Consider the following 18,856-nt stretch of genomic DNA (forward strand, 5'->3'; position numbering starts at 1 on the left):
GCACCAACACAAAAACTGTTCCATGCGAGTTTCACGTCATATATGGCAGAATGCTGTTTTGGATACCCGGAACCCAAAACCCAGATGCACAGACTCCTACTCCCTTGTAAAGTGTAAACCGCACTGTCTAGCTGTCTAAATCCAGCCTAAGGTATTAAACGTGTGTGTGATGACACAATTTCGGAATACTGATACAGAGTGACATGCCTGCTCAGGCTTACAGCAATGAATGCCACCCTAGGGTATCTCTCCTACATAGACCAACACACACAAACACACACACACACACACACACACACACACACGGTTTGAATACAGGAATGAGATTTTAAACCCATATTTTTGGCCACTTCAGAAGAAAAAAGAATGGTTGTATGTGAAAAAGATGCATTTTCCTTGGTCACTACAGCAAACGGCCAAACATAAGATGGCTCCCTGCCAAATTTCCATACTTATTTAATGCTTCTTCCTTTCTTCCTTTAAGAAAGTAGGTCACCACACCTCCAGCATCACCTCTCAAACCTGTTTACCCAACATCTACCAACTTTCCTCCCTTACTGCTCTCCCTCACTCTTCTTCTACCTCCTCCTCCCCTCCCCTGCAGGACAAGAGTCAACTGCGGGGTTCGTCTGAGCTGCAAAGCACTGAAAAATTCATTACACTTCCATGTCAGCGCAGAGCCGTTCCTGAAGAATACACAGCCAAGTGAGAGCTGTTCCACACGCATCCAGATCATGGGAGAGGCTGCGACCTCTCGAGCTGCGCCGGCTGGGCTCCTGTTGAACTTCAGCAGGTGAAGGATGCTGCTCCTCCGGGGTGCAGAGTTTGGCAGATGAGCCGTTTGAACCGAAACGCTGCTCCCAAACCGCCAGGCCTTAGCTAGTCTCTTAAGCTGCAGATTAGCTGGATTTCTCTCAAACAGCCCAGCTGAAGAAAAGATACGGATTTAATGGCACGGCTGGAGCTCTTAGGCGCATAAAAAAAAGAGACTCTGACATGATGAAAACCACACATAAAGGGTGAAAAAGACAGAGTGTAAAAAGAGTTCCCCTTTCATTCACTCTTTACCCTCATTCTTCTTTTCAGACAAATACTGAGAAATAAAAGTCTGGATATTTCAAACCAGATAACGGCTTTCTAAAAAAACATGTTTTTTATTTATTTTCATGAGCATTTACAGTAGATTCTCGCTGAAGGCATTAAAACTATGAATGAACACATGTGGAGTTGTGTACAAAAAGTAGAGACCTGGTCTCCACATTCACCGGATCTGAACCCAATCGAGATGGTTTGGGGTGAGCTGGACCGCAGAGTGAAGGCAAAGAGGTCAACAAGTGCTAAACACCTCTGGAAACTCCTTCAAGACTGTTGGAAAACCATTTCAGGTGACGACCTCTTGAAGCTCATAGAGAGAATGCCAAGAGTGTGCAAAGCAGTAATCAGAGCAAAGGGTGGCTATTTTGAAGAAACTAGAATATAAAACATGTTTTCAGTTATTTCACCTTTTCTTGTTAAGTACATAACTCCACATGTGTTCATTCATAATTTTGATACCTTCAGTGAGAATCTACCAACGTAAATGGTCATGAAAATAAAGAGAAAACACATTGAATGAGAAGGTGTGTCCAAAATTTTGGCCCATTCTGTATTTTCCGATAATTTTGAGTGGCACGTGACAAAACGATCATGAATGTGACAAATAAAACCTAACCTAAAAAAGGTGCAATTAATTAAAATGGATCAGGAAATAAATGAAAGAGGAAAAGCAGTAGAAAGCCAAAGGGAACTTTGCCCATCAGGAAACTCACGGCCATGTTGAATGAGAAAATGTTAATTAAATTGACATATATGGCAATAATTCTTGAGTAACGTGACAAAACTATCATGGAAAAAAAACCCACAATTAATTAAAATATATAATTAATTCCTGAAGACGATGTTTAAGACAAATTGGCTTATATTCATTTCAACGAGTACACAAAAAAAGGCACGCCTCAAAGTTCAGCTTCAAGCACACACACACATATACACACACACACACACACACACACACACATACACACAAGATGCACGTGATGTGTCTGAGGATTAAAAGCAGAGAACTTTCTGTGTCTCGGTCTCTACTTCTCCATGCCTCCAGGCCTGTCCCCGTCTCAATTACAGTGGTGGTGAGTGTGGCACAGTGGAAAAAAAAGTCAAGTGCTCCCTCATTCGCTCGTAGAGGCCTGCATCTATCACCAGTGGCGGCATTTGTCATTGTGGGGATGAAGGCGTTCAGAGACTCCCGAGGAATCGCAGAGGGAGCAGCACGGGTGATATAAAGCCAGAAGCAGGCAGCCGAAATGCTGCCTGTTTTTTTTTAACTATACGCCGTGTGCTGATGAACTGTACTATAAAAATGCAACCGCTCACCCTAAATGCCCATATTTATCAATACATTTTTTTTCTCCTTTTCATGGATGCTTTAGAATTTAGAATTCATATCACAGCAGACCTGGAATCACATGGCTCACCATCTGGGGTCACACAGAGTAAGAACATCAGTTTTTATTAACTGACTACCATAAAGCAAACACTACAGAACTATGTGGGCAAAGATACAAGCCCAAATCAACCACATCACTTATCACTACACCATATAAGACAAAACCTGGGTTTTTATTCACCCCTTATTCAACAATCGGGTCTCCATATGCACCCATGGGTGCAAACCATAATTCTGACTAACCTCTTCAGGATGATAGTAACCTAGTGGTCACTGAACTTGATCTGACCCACATATTGGTCACATATTTGCAGTAGAGGAGAGTTTTCTGACCCAACAGCTGAACACATTTATTTTGTTGGTGGATTGAATTCTCCCACAGTTCTATCCCACAATTTTCTCCTCCCATCATCCATCCCAGAGATCCCTTTCCTGTCGTATGGCATTCACGCAGTGCACAACTCCTAAGAGATGGTCACTGGCTTTACTTTTTGCAGGCTGTTGCCGCATTATCACACATTAACGCTGATGTGCATCTTTATTTCATGTCACCCCCCACACACACACAGAGAAAGCTAATATGTCAGGGGTGAGCTTGTGGGTGTGTTACAAAACAGCCTTAATTACATTTTAGTAAAAACACACTGGAAGGATGCTGCCTGTGGGAGAAAGTGTGTGTGTGTGTGTGTGTGTGTGTGTGTGTGTGTGTGTATGTACACACCTAACAAAATTGCAAAATGTCAGGTTTAAGTCTAGGGCTCACAGTTGTGTAATATATACACATCATATTATCCCCAGGTCCTCTCAATATATAAAACACAGACATAACGTAAGTGTGTGTGAGTGTGTAGGTAAACGCGGGCGGACCGAGGGAGCAGGATGAATTACACGGCTGAGAGCTGCTGAGGAAGGACAGAGACGCTGGAATCGCTGAGAGAGAATGACGGGCATAGAGGAGAAGAGGAGAACATTTGCTCAGTGAACCAATGGACGGAGACCAACAGAAAACGATAGGGAGGAGGAAGAGGAGGAGGAGGAAGAGCGGAGGGGTGGGTGGCTGACAAGAAAATGTCAAGCAGAATAAGAGAGAGAATCAGAGGAAGAGAGGAACAAAGAGAATGAGGAAGGAGGAGGAGTAAAACAATGAGATAGTGAGGTGGAGAGAGACAGAGAGAATGTGTGTATATGGATAAAACGCCACTGAGAGAAAGAGAGAGAGAGAGAGACAATGAGAAACAGATAATAAAAGAGAGAGCACAAAAAAAAAAAAAAAAAAGAAAACCCTGTCTCATTTAAGAAATAAATTCATTAGAGTAAAGGTGAGTCGGACGCTGCAAGCCGGGGGAATGAGAACGGGACGAGGATGAGAAACGCGGCGGCGGGAAATGAAGCAGCGCGAGGCACAGCAGAGATAACATGGGGGAGCAAAATGATTTTTCAGGACAGACAAAATTGAAAATTAGACAGGCCGCAAGGCTGACAAATGAGAACAGGGCAGAGTGGCTGAGGGGAGGAAAACAGAGAGCAACCACACGTACAGGGGGTGTTTATAAAAGAGCGTAAAAAAGGTGAAAGCAGAAGATCTTCACAAAGGAAACATTAAGCTCTTACCACCTACATAAAAAGTGATCTAGAAAGAGATCTAGAAAAGCGCGTGAGACAGAGTGCGGCCCACCTGGAACAGGGGGGAGGGGATTCTCTTCTCTTAAATGGGAAATTTTCAATCATCCCTCACAGCTACAGAAAAGTCGGCGTCTCGCCGGCAAGAGGGGAAATGGAACAGGCTGCAGTGTGTTACCCAGGGGCACAACAAGTATGTGACAGCCTGTCTGACAGAGATGCAGCAATTCAATGTGTACACGTGTACACACACACACACACACACACACACGAGTCAGTTCATATACACAATGGAAAACTGCAGACACACACAACCCAAACCCCCACAAAAGCAGAAGATGTAGACAGATACACACACAGTCTGCAAATAAATCACAAAGACACAAACATGACATAGAAACATAAAATGTAGACAAAAAAAAAAAAAAAAAACAGAGATGGTGAACATATTTGGCAGAAATTTGTATTTTTACATCTTCGTCTCGGTCCACATTTCAAAATAACATTCTACATGAAGACACGACCCCAGCAGATGCATTCCTTGTTTGGACATGACTCAAACATGACTCAGTCATCAGTAATTATACAGCAGCACAATGGGGTAGACACCTTCTACATCAAATGTGCAGAGTTTCAATTATGAAAAATATGTTACATCTAAGTGGCTGTCACTTCTATAAATCCTGAGACCACCTTATGCATGTCAACTCTTCTGTCAAATATGATCAGAAAAAAAAAAGTGCACTGACGTGCAAAAGACTGATACACACAAAGGGTGATTTTAATTGCCAAAGCTTCCCCTTAACTGTCAACAAATACTTTTTAAAAGTTAAACATGCATCAACACAAGAAATGAAGCCAGAAAAATTGAAATAATACTTCATTAAGGCTTAGAGGCCAACAAGTCTCCATAATCCTTCACAATATTTCTAAAGTTTGATACGGAGCAAACTGCTTTTATGTAACCTAATCTGGACTTGGCTACCCATTAAAAAAGTGCTTTCGTTTAGAATTAATTGAACTACATAAGTTGATTTTCACGTTTTCAAAGTACAACCCTTTAAGAGTCCTTACAAAATCTAAATCATCCCTGAAGCCATGCAGCCACGACAGACCCTAAAAACATTGACCTCTAACATAAAAAGCCCAAAACCTGTCTAACGGATTGGTTATTTTCTGTTTATTCTTGTAGGTTTCAAGTTATCAGAACAGTTTTGATTATTTATTACTATTATTAATTTATCATTATGTTATTATAATCATGCTTGGATAATTTCCATTCAGTTATTTAGTTTTATACATAATCTTAATACACACTCCTTTTTTCCACAGTTTTAATGCTTTGAAATAAACACACTGACAGCACATCTGAAGGCACATGCTTTTCAGAAACCACACTCCACTACACACCAATGGACACACAAACCCAGATGGGCGACGCTTTGTGCAAGTGGGCAGGACAAGAAAATTAAGAGAATGACGGAATATCTGAAAGAAATGAAGGAGCAACAAGAAGAGGAGAAGCTAATCAAAGCACCGTTCAAGGGCAGCTCGCTTCTACTCCACATTGAAACACTGCTCCAGCTCCAACAGCCGGCGAGCTAAACTGAAGTGTACAATAAAAGCCAATGAAAGCCCCTTAAAAAAAAAAAAAAAAAGTTTGGATAGCCCTGAGCAGACGGAAAGAAATGACAGCTATATTACTGATGAGTGGAGCCGAACAGGGAAGAGAAAAAAAAAACACACGGAACATCTCAACCCGCAGGACAAATGGTTGAAGACCTCAAATAATAACAGAAATAAAAAATATTATTCAGTTTAGGTCATTTAGAAATGCCCTTGTTTTTTGAAGGAAAGCTATTGATTTGAGCATTAAAATGGTAGTACTGGTTGCAGGGAATGTCTGGTTATGGATGCAATATCTGTAGATTCGTGTAGAGAGGGCCACTGCACTGATTAAAGAAGAAATAAAACTGGCCATCATCACATCCTTGGCCATTTCTTACTCATTTGTAATACTTTCTGTTTCAAAAGGGTAAAGGACCCTAAACTTCACCATTTCAAATTAAGTTATGAAAACAACTGGCTTTCATAACTGCATATGGTTCTCTGTTTGTGCTTAAATATTTGCATAACTTAAATTTATGCCAAAAGAAAACCAGAAAAGAAAAAGTTGTGAAAGAGTGGAAATGCTTGGTGTGCACATCTCACACTCAGCACTCCAAACGCCGCCCGCCGCCGTTTTTGGCGCATCATCTGAACCGGCATGGGGCCTCTTCAGTTCTCCCTTTCAAACAAGTCTGGCAAATTCAGAGCTCTTATCTCGGCGCTCCCTTGAAAATGCACTGAGCCAAGAAATGACGCCTGTCCAGCGGGGTGGCGGGGGCCGCAGGCAGGTGGGGGCAGCCATTGAGCCACCGTGCATGATGGCCTGCAGTTTCTTTCAGAAAAACACATGAAACGAGAGCCAGCGAGAGACAGCTGGAGGTGACTCAAGGGCATCTGGAGCTCTTTGATGGTCACGCTGGGGCCATTAATAAACGGAAAAAAGACCTGGCATATGCAAACAGCGGCCTGGGGCTGAGAAGCCTTGTAACCCGGAACATTCTCCAGACGGATAACAGAGGCTGCCGAAACGCTGCCTCAGTGGACTGGCTGTTTGGTCGCCCTCCACAGGAATTCTGAGGTTCAGCTTTAGTCTTTGTGTAGCACATTTTTTACAAATGTTCACGCCTGTGATGGAAACGTTATATTTTAAAATTGCTAACCCTGAATCAAGTCTCCATTTTTTACTGGGAGAGAGGTGCGCATCTCATAACGGCATTAAATTTCTTGTTGGGGAAAAAAAATAAATGTCCTGTGGTTATAAGTGGACTTACAGCAAACTTACCTATAATTTCACATTTCATGCATCAAAACGCCTCTCACTAGTATTTGAAACTTGAGAGCACAGAATTCCTTGCAGTAAAAAAAAAATCCAATTCCTCCATTGCTTTGTGGGTCAGACCAAATGCGATGATAACGAATAATGCAGACTGGTGTTCATTTGTTAAACACAGATTTTCATGATTTCTGAGTCTCTCTCTACACAATACTGTTTACTTTCGCTGCATTTGTTGGGCCCAGGGAAGCAGGTCGATTCGCAGCTGCCCCAAGCCTATAAACAGAAGCTTGGCACCAAAAGGCACTTAGTGAAAAATGCATAGAGGTGTCTTCCACCTCTGACATACTCTGCATGTCAACCATCGCATCCCAGCAAGCTGGTCACCCTCAGGGAAACGGTCCTAATTTAAGCGTCTCTAGAGAAAGCGTGCACTTGTTTGCCGTTCTTCTGCATACTTGAGGCTCATGTGGAAAGCTGAAGTCCTCCGCTGAGACTCTTGGGAGTTATTACGGCAGGCTACGGCTCACACCGTCAGGTCCTGGCTTGACAGATGACGACGGCAACCTTCCTGCCGATCGGGAGGCGATGAGTGGCTTGTTCACACATCCATCACAGTGCCGTGCCAAACGTTCAAACATGGCAGCTCAGCTGTCAGTCCACATTCTTTTCACGCTCACCCGAGAGAAACTGCTGGAACCTTTGCTGGATGTTGCTGTAAATCACTGCTGGACTATGAAGCGTGTCCCTGGAATACGAAAGTGATGGTGAACATCTGGACAAGACCAAACACATTGGCTGCAGGTGTGTAGACACCAGAAACGAAACTAGCGTGTCACTGCCAGAACAGACCAGTAGGGATCAATTACAGGGCACAGAAATGGCAAGGTATGTGTGCCGCTCTCTCTCTCTCTCTCTCTCACACACACACACACACACACACACACACACACACAGAGACACATGCACCAACACACTGGGGCAGTCCACCCTACCAGAGTGACCATCTGTCGGCTCAAGCAATATTTCCTCATCCTGCTCGTAATCGACATAGACGTCCTATTGCTCTGCATGCAATCTGCTCTCCTACAATCGTTGGCAGGGAGCGTGTTTGTGAGGGACTACAGACGTCCCATGGTTCCATGGCCACACCAAGCAGATTGGCACCCGCTCTCAGTGCACGCCAGAAGAGGAGGGAGCTGAATACTGGGGTAGATTGGCTCTTGCTCTCCCATAGACACAAAACACAACCTTCATTCATTTAATGCTGGACGGACAGGAGATGGTTTTCATTCAATCCCGCTCCAGTCTTGAAATGATGCCGGAAATGAAACGGTAACGAATGGAAAAACATGCATCATATTCCGGAGGGTGTGTCAGCAATTCAAGAACTAGACAGTGTAATGCAAGAAGAAACACTGCAATTAGACTTTAAAAGATTGAATATAGCCATAACACATGCAACAATGTTGGGCAGAAGTTTGCTATATATAACTATACATGTTAACTCTTGTTAAAAACATTAGATGTGACTGCTAGACATGGATCATTGTCAGTCCTGTTGTGGTGGTTTGGCAATCATGATCAAAACAGAATTCAACAATGGCGGTGTGTCACATTCCGTAATTCCATTATTTTTTACCAATGCTACACAACAAGACCAGTCTAATTTCTAAACTAATATGTATTCGTTCAGGAAATACTGAAATATAATTTACAAAATATAATATACAAAAACTGAACTGTAGCCACCATCTCAAAATGGAGAAAGAAGCTTGCAGCAAATTTCTGTACCGCTTCGATGAAATAAACGCAAATAAAACAGACACACAAATAAATAAACCTGGCGCCAGATCACCTCCCTTTTAAACACGCAGAGCAGTGAACTGCTGAGTTGACAACACTGCCATTTGTCCGCTGAGTTTTACACGTGGATTTCACGTTTCAAATAGACCAGTATTTACCATTCATCACCATAATTATGTTTATTGTGCAAGTAATGAGGAGGAGGAGGAGGACGAGGCTGATTACCCATCACACTCACTCTCTCCCATCGTGGCTGATGGGGTAAACAGAACGTGAGGCAGAGGAAAGTGGTGCTTTCCTTGCAGGAGGGGAAAAGTGGAAGTCTAACATTATCCCGGTGAGCCGAGCACGGCAGGGAAATGCCACGGTGCAATTTACCTGTCGCCCTTTACACCTCGGCCGCGTTCTTGGTTATTAGATATTATTAGTACGCTCATCTTTTTCAACCCGAACCCACAACAGACATTTCAAACCACAAAGCCGAACCCCTTGAACCCCTCTGCCTGCATAGTTATTTTAACACCTCTCCCCATAGCGTCTGAAGCATTGATATTGTGGCACCTTGTTCCAAAGAGAGAAAAACCTCTTCAGAAACAAGCGAGGCATGACAGGGGACGGTGAGAGGGGGAGGTAGCAAAGTTCATCCCTCCTCGATTCTCCCCTTGTTCTACAACCAGCGTTTGGCAGTTGTGCTTCCCTCTCCATTGAACCACGTGGCAGATGCAGATGTCAGGCCTGCACGCGGCACCGTGGCGAAGGACTCCACTCCACGGCGGTACTTTATCCATCTTGCTTTACACACCAACAACGGACCTGCCACTTATCATCACGCCGGAGCAGTGTGTAGGGATGTGGGCGAGGGCGTGTATATTTTAGAGCAAATGGGGGGTGAAAAATTGAGGGAACATTTGAGTGAGCACTTGAGTGAATGAGTGAGAGTGAATCTGAGTGACAGTGCAAGTGCCCAAGTTTCTCTGCAAGACAGGCGGCAATTGACTGTGGGAACAGGCAAGTATCCAGGCTGTTTTTTTGACAGGTGGTGTTAATATTTCAGTGGTGGTGTAAATGTGAAAGCCCTGAAACCTAATGTTCAGCACCTTGGACAGTTACACAACCGCTACACGTCGCCCCACTTGCAAGCCCAACTTCTATGTGCTTCATGCTGAAGGCTGAAGGAATGGTTCATTGCTTTTAAACAGTTTTACTAACAAAATAATCAAATCATTTAAAGGTTTTGGAGGTTTTTCCAAAGATGGTGCATATTTTGCAGTAGTGCTGCACGATTAATCTAATCGCAATCGTAATCGCGATGTCAGTCTGTGTGATTACATGAACGCAAAAAGCTGCGATTTAAATGATTAGTACATGGATTGGATCGGCAACATATCCGATCCATTCTCTCATTCTTTCAAAGTTTGCGAGTCTCACTTCAGTCGGATGTGACGTATTTGGTCACATGACTTTCGATTTGGAGACATATGGTTATTGCGAGAGGCTCTGCTGTGGCGTGAAGCATATACATGTCTATGGAGAGAAGTGCATAATAATGCCTCACTCTTGTGCTGCTTGGGGCTGTACAAACCGCTGTATGCTCCAAACCAGGGATTACATTTCATAGGTAAGGCTGGACAATTGTTTTTAATATATTTGGCCATTATAAAATCCCCGTTTTATAAGTCTTAACCTTAGCTAAGATAGGCTAAGCTAGCGAAGCTATGCATTCCTGTGTTCAAGTCAGCCTCCAAACTATGTTTTGGCTAAACGTAGGCATTAACTATTTAGATTGTTCTTAGCTGTTTAGTTAACTTTTCTCAAACTTTGAAGGTTTCCTAAAGAAATTCACCTCAGTTTACAAATCTTAACCTTAGCTAAGCTAGCAAAGCTATGCATCCCTGAGTTCAAGTCAGCCTCCAAACAACGTTTTGGTTAAACGTAAGAACTATAATATGGGATTTTATAATGGCCAAATATAATCAAAACAGTTGTTTAGCCTTACCAGGGTTTGTCGTTCGACAGTAATGTAAAGAGTTTTTTGTGATTTATTTAAATTTTGTAGAATATTGTATTTTGAAAGCACTGGGCATTTCAGGTTATAAGTAGTTTGTATGTTTATCATATCGCAATTGCATATTGCAATATTGATCTCAATAATCGCAATATGTCTTTTTCCCCCAAATCGTGCAGCCCTATTTTGCAGAGATATTAACTAAAGCACGTAATATTAATACCATGTGTCACAGCTGTCACCAATCCACCAGGGGGCGCCGGTAACACCCCAACCCCAGCGCCTCTCCAGGAACCCACAAGAAAGATGGCAAAAGACACTATAAAATGGCAGTTAAACCCACACTAGTTGCGTACTAATACGGTAAAAATTTCCTGAGTGCTGTTAACAATTTCATGACTGACACAACCTCAAGTCAACAGCCTTCGACCACGACCTTGCTTTTGGATATCCCTTACCTGTTCATGTTTGACCCTGATTATTTTTGACCCCTGTGCACCAAACGACGTTGCATTTGCCTGCCCCACAGACAATCCTTGCTCTCCCGGTATGACCCGTATTCTCCAGCCTCTGGCCCTCCAGCCCAACGCTCCACGGTGACACTCAGCATCAAGCGCCGCCGTCCAGGTAGCCCGACAGACGGTGGGTTCCCCATGGACTGTTCCCACCCTGCGATTGCACCCCAGGTAATGTAATATCATGCAACTGAGGGACTGTCAATTCAGCCCTTAGTCTCAATTTACAGAGGAAAAAATAAATTGACATTTACAGCAACATTCAGTAGTTAAGGGGACAGTCCCCCTGCAGACAGGGTTAAGTGTCTTGATAAATGCTAGTAAGTGGAGTTTGAGCCGGTGTCTTTGTGGCTTTCAAATCCACAACCCTACAGCCACCCTGAGGTAATTCCCACCAATTACTAACAGGGAGTTAATAATGGGTGCCCACACCCCCCTCTGCCCTCCTCCAGCCTTTTCCATTCCATTTCAATATCAGGACATTGAGCATGATTTTTGATGATAAGTTTGACAGGAAACGAATGTCTTTCTGTTAAAGTACTGCCCCCTAATAGAGGGAGTTGAAATCCTTCTGGTTGCAGGTGTGTTAGAACACTATTTGCATTCGCACTGTTTTCCGTCTATTTTTTTTTTATGTATACTGTTTGTGCATTAGAGTGTCCCAGTTTCCTCCCACAGGACCAAAGACATGCCGTTTAGGTGATAAAGGGATACTAAATTGGTCCCTCTGTGTGTGTATGTTGCTCCGGGACTTCCCAGCATCCTGGGATGGATGAATGGATGGGTGGATGGGTGAATGTATTTCCACTTTCACTAGCTGCTGATATAAAAGATGATTAAGGATTAAGCCTGATCAGTAAAATTAAGTAAACTCAACTGTACCTCCTAAATAAAAGTTGAGGCAGGAAGATTTTTTTTTCCATTATCTTCAGTAACTGTTCCCCTGCAGAACTGTTCTTCAGTAACTGTTCCCCCACACCACAAAAATGTCCACAGTAATCTCCAGAGAACACTGGTTTGTCATCTCCAAGTTCAGAAACGTGTCACCTCCTGTTGGAAGATTTCCTTTGAGAAATGTATTTGTAATATAAATAGAACAGCACCTTGTGCCACTCCAAGTTAGCAGTTGGCAGAGCCCATCCCGGGACATTGGGTGCAGGGCAGGGACTCAGCCCAGGGCACCAGCCCACCACAGGGCACACACACACACATTTACATTTACAGCATTTTATCAGACGCCCTTATCCAGAGCGACTTACAAATCAGTAGTTACAGGTACAGTCCCCCTGGAGCAACATAGGGTTAAGTGTCTTGCTCAGGGACACAATGGTAGTAAGTGGGATTTGAACCCGGGTCTTCTGGTTCATAGGCGAGTTTGCTACCCACTAGGCTACTACCACACACACACACACACACACACACACACACACACACACACACACACACACAACACACACACACACACACACACACACACACACACACACACACACACACACTCACTCGCTCACCTACAGACTGTATAGAGCTGCCATGACCTAGTGTCATGCCTTTAGATGGTGGGAGGAAACAAGAGAACCCGGAAAAATCTGCTCCAACCAAATACATTTCCACTCAGGCGTTCCTCTTGACAGCAGACTCCACCTTCATTTCTCTTTCCCCCAGTCTCTCTATCGTTCACTCCATCCTCAAGTCCCACATGCCTCAACTGTTTATCTCAATCACTTGTTCCCTTTCTCCTGAAGAGTGCTCCAGCGTGGGTCTGATGGGGCAGCTGGCGTTCTGCAAGCCCCAACTGCATCTGAGAACTAGTGCTGAGGGGAGGTGTGGGACGTGTCCTTAATACGGTAATAAACTTTCAAGGCAGGGTGATAAGAGATGAGTCGAACCAGAAAGTAGCACAAACACACACACCAGAGACACGCCAGAAACACATGGGAGACATATCAGAGACACACCAGAGACAAACTTCGACACATCCAAGGTAAGATAAGGGGTTTCTGAAGGCAGCAAAGTGAATGAAAATGTGTGTGTGTGTGTGTGTGTGTGTGTGTGTGTGTGTGTGTGTGTGTGTGTGCTACAGCTAAAGAATCTCTTTGTCCACTGCCGTACAGATGAGGAACCCATTTTTGACTGTAAAAATCAGAGCTCACTGTGCAGTGAAACAGAACACTAGAACTCTATCTCACACACACATACACACACACAAAGGCCTGATGGCTGTTTGGGGTGATTTTTGCTCATCTGCTATCTACATTTGTTCAATTATTCATCACAGAACACGTTCATTTTTCAACTACAGAAATGTTCCTGAGGGAAACAGCAGTGTTCACAGAGGCAAGCACAGACACACACACAAAAATCTCAATGCTCTTTTCCCCCAGACCAACCAATCATAAAACAAAAAAAAAACATACATATATACACCATCAACTCAGAAATCACATACACACAAAAAACATTGTACAATTACACAACTGTGTAATGGTGGAGGAAGTGAGTGTGGCTGGCTGCTTCCTACCTCGAGACGACCAGTGTCAGGCTGGAAGCCGCGGGCCGGGTCTTCAGTGGTTACACGGCATTGAATGGCGTATCCATTGATCCGAATTTTATCCTGCTTTAGCCCCAACTCCGGGAGACTGCGGCCTTCGCAAATACGCACTTGTGCGTGTACAAGATCCACACTGATACACACAAACACAGAGAGAGAAAAGAGAGGATTATGTGTCCATTTCATCACCTTTATTATTTTTTTACTACATTTATACAATTCAGATAGGAACCTTCAGAAATCTACACTACTGGGTAACTTAAAAATTTGCAGTATACCACAAAAATAACAACTAGTAACTAATACAGTTAAATAGAATTATCAGTTTAAACATGAAACCAAATAATTGGACCATAATTGTAATAGGGAAGTAGGCATTTTGGGTAACATTATTATTTTTATTTTTATAAAGGGGTCAAATTTAAAAAAAAAACTTTTTCCAACATGGTACATGTTTTATCATTATGTAGGGATGAACAGTGATTAAAATGCTTTGAAAACACTAATTATCAGTCTAATTGCCACAACGTTAACACTTCCACCATCAGACTAAGTATATATTCAGAAAACAATATTACACTCTATGGTAAACCTTTGTCGTTTCAAAATTAGCATTAATAGAATGATTTTAATGATAGGGTAAGAAGGGTATTCTTTTGAAATGAAGTAATTAAAAAGAAAAACCTGATGAAGGTATTTTAGGAACTAATTGCCTGCCAAATGATTGCAGTCTGCATTTATTGATTCAAACACGAATCATGGAGTCATGAATAACAGAGTCATGAGATTTGTGCTGCCGCAAAGCTGGTTAATACTTCCTTCTTTGCTCTGCTGAGACTCAATTGCACTTCCACATATGAATAAACATGAAAGTAAAAAACAAAACAAAAAAAGTAAACAAAACTTTAAAGTTCATCTGGATGAACAGATCCATCACTAAAATAGTTCACCACCCCTCATTCCTCTAATGTCAGTAATTAGCATAATTAGAATTGGTAAATTCTGACTGTGATTAAAATTCCAGTCATCAAAACTCTAGTGTATCACCCATGCCTGATATGAAATGCACATTCTCTGGGCTGAGCAGGTAAAATGTGGCATGGTTTGGGATTCTGAATATGTGGAATGTAGACATCAGACAGCATTTCTGAGACTCATTTCAACACTCAGGTGTCTAGGATGAGGACCGGGGATATGCTGAGAATTTTTCACCTGCGACAGAGTCTCTCCCTCTCTCTCTTTTCTCACACACACACACACACACACACACACCTCTACCCACCCAGTGGCCTTACTCAATAACATAAGCCCTATGAGAAGGCTGAGACAGAGATTGAGGAACCAAATGAAACTCCCTCACAGGGGGAACGCTAATTAAATAATCCAGGAAGTTGATGCCACCCGTTCCTCCGAAACTGCCACAGGCCATAAGAGTCCAGAGAGAGGCCACTCTACACTTTATACACCTCAATATAGTTACCAAACACACACACCAACACACACACACAATGCCCCACCTGACCAGATGGATTATAGTCATCTCCAAGCAGCCCTGTTCAGCGCCGCCCGCAGCCTGATTGGTGTGAAACACGAACCAGACCCCCTACACCAGTTTATGAAGAAGCGCTGCTGATGACAGATGCTTGCCCTTCAAACCTCCACTGATTCGCTGCTCATATTTTATAGACTCACCTGGGAGGTGGGAGCGGAACACGTTTATCATGTTTAAGCAATTAACTTTGCTGAAATGTTGTCACTACAATACGGCACAATGCGATACAGACACTAATGGAATAAACGCTGCACAGAGAGTCCAAAAAAAAAAAAAAAAAAAAAAAAAAAAAAAAAAAAAAAAACAAGACACGTGCCGTGATTGCACAAACATGTCAGAGTATGTTACGGGGAGATAAGTCTTTCAAACCGACATTTTCACATCCAAACAGCTCAAAGGCACCAATCTAAACAAGCCCTTACTTCATTTCTCTATTTTTGGATGGATAACAATCTATAAAAGCGCGTATGTGCGCCTCTGTGCTTTCTGCAGGGGGTCAGGAAGGACATTTTTTCCCCAACCAATCAGGAAAAGGCTCTCAGGCATAACTGTGCTCATGGAGAGCATGACTAATTTAGGTAAACCCGGTGACTAGGACTTTGTCTCTTCTTGCAAAGTTGGGTTTGTAAATTAACGTAGGGTGCTGGAGACAGGCACAGACACACCTCGAGCCTTCACACTCCTGTCCTGACACACAAACAGAGGAAGCAGCAGACATCAATAAGTAAAGCGGTACATCCCCTCCACTGATCTTGTAGAAACACGCAGCCAAAAGTCAAACAAACATATTTCTGGACTGCCAACATGCATAATGCATGTTTTCCCAAGAAAAAAAACCCCAAAGAACAGCACACTCTTACTGGAACAGTCCGGAACAATGCTATATTTTTTTCCCATCCCCTTTCTTCCATTTGGCTACAGTGCATGTGGCTTTAGTGAGCGATGAACCCAGACTTGCAGGCATTCAGTGTGATCCGGTTTCAGTTTTCCAACCACGCTGAAGGGACATTTCCCCAAGGCTGCTCTCCTGGTGCACAGAAATCCCACAGCACATAGCAGGACCTCAATCTCAACGCTCTGGTGTCACTCATTTTTTATTTTGTCAGATGCTATGACAGAGCCATGACTGACTGTACTTTGCGTTCACACGGTTGGGCTACAAAAGGTGATTTGAAGATATTGTCAACTAGCATGGCCCCACTTTTTCCACACGTGATACCTGTACTTCAAAAAGATTTTGATAAAAATAAAATTAGTTGTGTTGTCCAATGAATGCTTGGAACATGCATTTGCACTGTTGCCATGTGAAACAACTAAAAATCAACTTGCGAGGCAATTCTAGATGAGGAATACAAAATGATTTTCTGTTCAAATCAGGAAAAAAGGTTGGTCCTACAGTCTTAAAAGGAGAATGAAGGGTGCTTTGGGCTCGCAGGGCTACACTGCTGACACCGGAGTCTAACTACTTGCACTACAATAGAAGTCATTCCCCTCAAAGGAGCTGCAGTAGATCCCTTGGGGAATTTAGACGTCTGTATAGGGGAGGCAGAGCTGAAGTGCCAGGACAAACAAAGAAAGTACACACTGTTTCTACCCTCCACAGCAATATAAAATGCCTTGAATATGAAATGCACTACTAAGGTATTCAATGAACCTTAGTCTAGGGGAATAATCATATAAAGTGGAAAGAATAAAAAGATGATGTGTGGTGGTAGGCTTGGGTGGTATATAGTTTTCATACACACACGCATATATATAATATGATGGGTATATGGACAGTATTCATGACCAAAATAAAGATAAGCCAAGAGTGATTGAATATACATATACCAGAGGGTGCCACCCTTAATGTGAAATAAGAATTGCTTCTGGAAATGTGTGTTTCATTTTGAATACTCCCATGCAGTGAATTGTGCAGATTATCTACAACCTTGAAATTTTTTATTTGATTTTTGTGTATTTACTGGAAATTCTAAAAATCACAAAAGGTAGCATGCTAATCCATAGGCGATTCAACCACATCACCAGCGGCTCTTTGTGGTCTCTGTGGTGGCATCAGACATCTTTAATGGGGCAGCAGCATCTCTGCTGGGGACAGAAAGAGACTGAACAGGCTGAACGTGGTGGCCTAGTGGTTAAGGAAGCGGCCCCGTAATCAGAAGGTTGCTGGTTCGAATCCCGATCCGCCAAGGTACCACTGAGGTGCCACTGAGCAAAGCACCGTCCCCACACACTGCTCCCCGGGCGCTTGTCATGGCTGCCCACTGCTCACTCAGGGTGATGGGTTAAATGCAGAGGACAAATTTCACTGTGTGCACTGTGTGCTGTGTATCACGTGTGACAATCACTTCACTTTCACTGATCCAGAGAACCAGCTCTGTTCTAGGATGCCCTCTGAACCCAGCGCTGGCAGTGAGTGACAGGAGAATGGCGGCTAAGCGGTCAACCCTGTTAGATAACATCTCCCATCCCATGCAGGAGACTCAGAGTAGCAGCACTGAACACGTCCTTCAGTGGCAGGCTCCAACTTCAGAAAGTCTTTCCTTCCAAAAGCTGCATTATGAGTCCTTTCAGTTCACTACACATACATAGACTAACAAACACACACATCCAATACACCAGTGTTTTCTTATGTGCAATATGAGTGTATATATTCACTTGTTTGCAGAATAACCCATTCATCACATAGCCCACAATAACAATACAATGAATTCACAAAAATCATTAAAAACACTTTGAACATGCATTTGAGCTTATACTGGAAAAACTGAAGAAAGACACAAAAAAAAAAAGTGTCAATATGAAATATACTTTCATCACTAAGTATGGATTAACTGCATAAACAGATGAATCAGGATAAAAGGTCAGCGAATAAATGTTCCTGAAACCGCACAAAAGGTTGGTTCTGGGCATTCTGGACTTCATTCAACAAAAGAAAGTGGAGGATGCTGTTGATGAGGCAACCGAGAAAATAGTCTTACTTCATATGCACGGCATATGTTCATTACCTGTAGGGTCATTCCAGGTTTTAAACTGTCTATGATCTGGGTCATACTGTAACAGGATGGCAATGCCTGCTTTATATAACTTTGCCATTTAGAATCAGATTCAATCAGCCATGTGACGTGTGTTTACCTCACAGCATCCAAATCCTTCTAGCAGCATCTCTCAACAGTCCTCTCCTTTGATAATGTGTCAACTCTTTAAATAAGTGATACACATTGTGATCTTTCTGAAGAGCCCTTTTTGATTCCCCATTATCAGCTAAGACTTTTATCTTCTTGTGGTAAATATTGCTGCTATGTTTTGCGCCACACTGTTTTATTCTTTCAGTGCTCTGCCACTTCTTCCACTGCTTGCCATTAAACTAGAGTCAATGAAGTGCCCTGCAAGGTCATTAAAGTAATTTTATTCACAGTCTTCACATGGCTGACATTTCTG

At 42.8% G+C, this 18,856-nt stretch overlaps 1 protein-coding gene across 1 annotated transcript in view; it reads right to left on the reverse strand.

Annotated features, from left to right (window-relative positions):
- Window positions 1-18,856, reverse strand: part of pcxa (pyruvate carboxylase a) — a 97,840-nt gene that overhangs the window by 51,470 nt on the left and 27,514 nt on the right. Inside the window, exon 9 of the mRNA XM_028982210.1 lies at window positions 13,834-13,996. Within this exon, the coding sequence (XP_028838043.1) occupies window positions 13,834-13,996 (163 nt within the window). The remainder of the gene's footprint in view (window positions 1-13,833; window positions 13,997-18,856) is intronic.

The sequence above is a fragment of the Denticeps clupeoides genome, chromosome 6 (genome assembly GCF_900700375.1).
Source record: "Denticeps clupeoides chromosome 6, fDenClu1.1, whole genome shotgun sequence".
NCBI lineage: Eukaryota > Metazoa > Chordata > Actinopteri > Clupeiformes > Denticipitidae > Denticeps > Denticeps clupeoides.